Below are 6,000 nucleotides of genomic sequence, written 5' to 3'. Positions count from 1 at the left end.
GTCATTAATTACTCACTCATGGCCTTGTGTCATTCCAAACCCGTAAGACCTGCGTTCATCTTCGAAACACAAATTAAGATATTTTTGATGAAATCCGATTTGTTTCAATGATTCTCGGGCATTAATCACTTAAAGGTGTTAAAAGCCTCAGCGTGGCATTTTACATGATTTAACGTGTTGCAGCAAAAAATGTCAGGTAAATTTTTTTTTTTTTTTTTGCATTGTGATAGCCTTTTATATATAAAAAAATACACTATTGCATTCAACAACAATCACTCATTTCAGCCATTTCAGAGAAAATATCAAGATATAAATTGACTATTACAAATGACTAAAAAATGTTTTTTATTTTAGCTACATCATCCAGCTCAGACAAAGTTAACACACACAGTTCTGATTATTATTTATTTTTTACATAACAGAACAGTAAATTATAAATTTAAAATGAGAAAATGCATCTTCAAATTACATATTATGGACATTAAAAAAATTTTTTTTTTAAATCACAGAACGCAAGAGATCATACATAAAAGATACAGAGTGACAGTGAGTCTGAGAGTAAATATTTTATTACTGTGACACCTCGGGCTCAGGGAAGATCTGCTTTCCTTTCCAGCTCAGTCTCAGAGGTCAATGATTGACCATCGACACAAGCTGTTTAAATATACTGTCCAACGTATACACAATATGGTTATAAAAACATTTCAAGCTTTTTCCATTCCATTTCAAGCAAAATTCCATTCACAATTTTGGGGTTTTAGGCGTCAAATCCTATTGCAACCAAATATGAAAGAAAGGTATGCATACTGTACACAACTTTTTAAAAGTTTGTTAAAAAATCTCATTGGAAAAAACGAGGAGTTACCATTTAGCATCACTGGAACATAATCTCAAACATGTATATGCATATTACATACTGTACCAACCCAGGGGAAGGGGGGAAGGGGGGGAATCAAACAACTGTCATTATAAATAACCCTGAATTAAAGTCATTGTGCAGTTAATGCAGAAGCTCTATCTGATTAATTTTACTTTCACACAGTGCTTCCTCAGTTAGCCAGCCAAAAACTCTCACAGTAGATATATTCACAAGCTTTCCATGATGAAAGCATCAACTGCTGACACTAACAGTGGACATAAAAGGGTTGGGGGTGTGTAGTACTACATGAGTGAGATAAACAGGATAAATGATTTACATCATTAGGAGACACTATTTAAAGGTCCCGTTCTTCGTGATCCCATGTTTCAAACTTTAGTTAGTGTGTAATGTTGCTGTTAGAGCATAAATAATATCTGTAAAATTATAAAGCTCAAAGTTCAATGCCAAGCGAGATATTTTATTTAACAGAAGTCGCCTACATCGAACGGCCCGTTTGGACTACATCCCTCTACTTCCTTCTTTAATGATGTCACTAGAACCGTTTTTTGACTAACCTCTGCCCACAGGAATGCTACCTCAACTCTACCGAAATTCGTTTATGTACTTGCGCACTTCTTATAACTTACTGTGTTTACTCAGCTCTTACGGTGATTTTCTGAAGTAAAACTGACGCTTCATCTTTTGTGTGATGTACAATAAACTTTATTAAACTCATCAGTATATGTTTGATCATCATTCAGACAGCAGACTTGTAGGCTATTAATAAATAATGGATACATACAAGCAGATGACAAATACGTTATAATAACCGTAATTAAACTACTAAACTATACCTTTTCCATCTCTATACAGCACTCTGACTCTGTAGGCATTATTGTCCGACTCGAAATGAACACCGTTACTGAGAGTTTCTGATATTATCATCATTCTGTGAGATGAAATTGTCCTGAGAGACTGAGCGCGAGCTCATGAAGCTCCGCCCCCTGGGTCATCCAGCAGCAGCTTGTTTGCATTTAAAGGGCACACACTAAAACAGCGCGTTTTTCTGTGCCCCAAAAAATGACAATTTAAACAAGCTGTAAAAAATGATCTGTTGGGTATTTTGAGCTGAAACTTCACATACACACTCTGGGGACATCAGAGACTTATTTTACATCTTGTGAAAAGGGGCATAATACGGGACCTTTAATGTATTCAAGCATTCATTTGAAAATCAAATCTCATCACTGGCCAGTGAGAGATCAAACATATGCATAGAGTGTATAAAATCACTCTGCAGAATGTAAATTCAACCAAACACATACAATTAAAACACATATGTGTCCAAATGCAAACATTGCTTTATATTTGTATGAACTGACTGAGATGCACTGTTTTCCACACAATGAAGGTGCATTCCCTCTATCTTTCCATCTCCATCTCTTTGACATATACAGGTTTTATTCCTGTGTTTGGCACACACACAACAACAAAAAAACAGCCTTCTGTAAGTAACTAGAGACCATGTTCTCACAGAGGCAACATCAAGGGCAGACTCACAAATACACACACTGGCCACATAAAAGCACACAAAGCAACTCTTCATAAACAACCTAGCAGCCTCTTTGGGCAAAAGCTTGAGCATCTAATCTGTTGTGAGCCCTGTAATGCATTGCCAGTCACAATTAAAGCACTCAGCTCTGCCCAAGGTGCTCTCTGCCATTATGACACCAAAATCAATCATGATTTCGGTTTATCACCTCATACCCACATCAGCTCACTTTAAAGACCCTGTGAATTCTTGGTCCATTGAGACCATATGCTAATATAGTCCTATAAGTTCCTGGAAATTCTCATCATGTACTACACTGAGTTTGGACCAATCAAATGCTTTCTATAATGAGCATGTCTCTCCCTCCAATACCATCTGCACGAGCAAGTCGTAAATCATGGTTCATGACTGTAACATAACTAAAACCTATTGGATATTAAATGTGCTTCAAAATACGGAGAATAACATCTGATGCAACAGTGATACAGTTTGCTGTTCTGAAAAGAAAAAACTCTGTAAATGTGCTGTGATATATTTTGGCAAGCAAAAAATACTATCATCAAAGAAAATATCAGAAGAAACAGATTTCTATGAGGATCAACAACAATATTTCTTGTCAGTCAGAAACCTCTTCAAAAAATTATGCTATGGACTCACAGTTGTAAATGGAACATCAGAATTTGTTAAACACATTTCATTTGACATCATGTTGCAATTCCACGGTCACTCCATACCCACCGCACCTAAAAAATGCTAACAGTGATATGTTTGTATAAAAATATGTATGCGACCCTACCATACCTATTTTCAAAAAACAAGTTACAAGGAGGACAACACATTTTTTCACACACTTGAAAATAGAAGTCTAAAAGTAGAACATATCGACGTTGCACTCAAAGTAAGAAGTCGCACCGGAGAGCAGCAACATTATCCACAGCATTTGTCTCGCTAGCAGGCTTTTCATTGTCATGTGATCTCAGCATAGGTGATGGGATTCTGAAAATCAACCAAAAACATACAGTTAAGTATCTGGGTCAATTACATCACACTCATTTTGTCCAGATCTAATAAATAATTCACAAACTTTCAAATGTAATTCATAGATACTATAACTAGAAAACCCCTGTTCTATCCTGAGAATGTTTTAAATATTTTTGGTGAGCATAATGGCAGAAATATCAGGTTGATACAACTGTCCTAATAACAATTAAGAAAAAAACCCTCATAAAAAGATGAAATTCTTACAAAGAAAACCTTATTATCAAAACCTGGTCATTAAAAATAATGACATTATAACAATTCTTATTAAAGCATCACTGCTTGCTTATTAACTTAAGATACAAAAAAAATACAGAAAACAAAAATGATATAATTCCTTATGACTGTATGTACATATTCACTTAAAATATCAGATAATTTGACCTTTATACGACAAGACGATAGGCTTGTTCGGAGCTGCACAGACCGACTGCAGAGACGGCTCCGTATGCTGTTGAAAGGCTCTGGATACTTTGATGTCATACACCGATCGGTATATACAGCGCCGCTTCAAGTCCAACAAATCTAATGTTTGTTTAGGTTGTAAAATGTGCATCCCCCTTGTCATGTCTTTGCCCCACCCCCTCGTTTCCTTTTCATTAGTCTATTTGCCTCACCTGTTGCCTCTTATAACCCTAGTTTGCTGCCCTATTTATTTCCTTTGTATGTGTCGGATAGTTGTTTGCCTCTGCTCTCAATATCCAGTTAGTGTTTTTGTCAGCTGTCCAGGTTTTTTTTGGCTCTAGGATTCTCTGCCTGTCCTGCATTCCCTTGTTGTCTACCCCTGCCCGGCTTAGTCTGCCTGATCTGGCATGGGACCCTGAGGTTTTCTTCTCCTGACCTGGTTCTGTTAGCCTGGATGCCAGCCGAACTTAGCACCGCCCACAAAATGTTTAGGTCGGGAAGTTCGGTCTGGACTTGATCCGTTGAGGAGCTATTATGCCCGAACAAAAGCTGTTCGGACCAATCAAATAGCCAGGGCGGGCTTTATACGATGATGGACAGATGATCAACAGTAACGTAATCATCCACGTCACCAAAGAGGCTTGGGTTGAATTTGTTTACAACAAAGATGACTGCCGCTGGAGAATTGAGATTTCACGAGTTCACATTTAAAAATAAGTCAGATAGAAAAATGCATATTTGGCGTGCTGTCCGAGGAGAGGGCTCAGGGCTCGGTATTCGGCCCGAACCCAAAGTACTCCCCCCGTATTCCAGGCTGTGGAAGAACAAGCCGAGAGTGAGTGGAGGGATGCTGAAAACTTAGGTGAGTTGACAGAGTGAATGAATGCTTCCTCTCATGCTGATAGGGTAGACGGTAATTGTTTGATGACAAGTTGGTTGGACTGATTATTTTAACGTGCTCCTCCCGAACTGTGTTTATAAAACATCATGTGTAGATTCCGCCATCGCGTCTGTTATAGAAGATATCGACAGCGCATTAATTTTAAAAGAGGAACAGAGAACTGCGATCTAGGCATTTGTCGATCGGAAACATGAATGAAAAACATACGTCACTTACTCCGTTGCTCTGACTGGTTGTAGGTCTATCCAATTGAGTGCAGAGGCATTTTCTTTCCTGGTTCGGTTGAAACACGCCCCATAATCACAGCTCAATGGAGCAGTATCAGACTCACATTCTGACTAGAATCTGAGTATGACGACGTCAGGCTATGGTTCTGTTAGCCTGGACTGGTAAATATCTCCCTTTCTCTTTCCCCGGGCCATTAAGCCAGCATACCTGCCTGTTTCCTGGATTCTCCAGTGGTCAACTTTTGTCTCTTTGTGGTCTGTTAGGCCTAGCCTGGTAATACCAAACTCTGCTACTTCACTTTGCTTCATAGACAGAGTCTGGAAGGGCATAATTGAAAAGCGTTTTCTTTCTCGCGGGGGGCGCTTGTCTGAAGTTTAAAATCATTGGTTACCTGTAAGCCAATCACATAATGTTTGGTTATGGCGTGTGTTATGCGCATGCTCAGCCGCATCTAACTTCCACTGTAAATGCATGTATGATGCGAAAACAAAACCATCGAGCGAAATACCGGAGTGAACATGGCTGTGAACGACTTTTGCAGATTATGTGAAGTAAATCTACGCATCCACGGTACAATCAGCGTCTACGTCACGGCTCTCAGCCCGCCCTCTGTTCGTTGATTGGACGGCTGTTTTACGAAGTCTGACGTAGTCAGGCTATGTTAGGCCTGCCCTCCAATCTGCCCATCCACTGGTTCTGCCTGCCCTACTGACCCTTCCCTGTCCCGACATCAGTACCAGCCTGCCCCTTCTGGGATTTTTTGCCTGCTTGTTTTTTTCCTGCTACGCAGTGTCTGTTTTTTCCTGGCTAAGGATTTTTTTCTTCTGACCTTCTTGGGCTGGATTTAGCTGAGTTTTCCCTTTTGTATTCATCTGCATGTGGGTTCTCTTTCTGTTACTGGTTCTGACACACATATTCAAGATGTAAAGATAATAAAATTACTAATACATATTCGTGGTAAATATGGTATTTTTACTTGGTTACACAACATTTTTAGATGCCTTAAATTTGAACTTT

General features: G+C 38.9%; 1 protein-coding gene across 1 annotated transcript in view; it reads right to left on the bottom strand.

The window, feature by feature from the left end:
- Positions 1 to 333: 333 nt before the first annotated feature.
- plppr5a (phospholipid phosphatase related 5a) overlaps positions 334 to 6,000 on the bottom strand; it is a 28,870-nt gene continuing 23,203 nt past the window's right edge. The window contains exon 6 of the mRNA XM_084119847.1: positions 334 to 3,407. Within this exon, the coding sequence (XP_083975973.1) occupies positions 3,378 to 3,407 (30 nt within the window). The 3' untranslated portion in view covers positions 334 to 3,377. The remainder of the gene's footprint in view (positions 3,408 to 6,000) is intronic.

This window comes from Abramis brama (genome assembly GCF_963993115.1).
Source record: "Abramis brama genome assembly, chromosome: 7".
Taxonomy (NCBI): domain Eukaryota; kingdom Metazoa; phylum Chordata; class Actinopteri; order Cypriniformes; family Leuciscidae; genus Abramis; species Abramis brama.
This window is presented reverse-complemented; position numbering and strand designations above follow the sequence as displayed.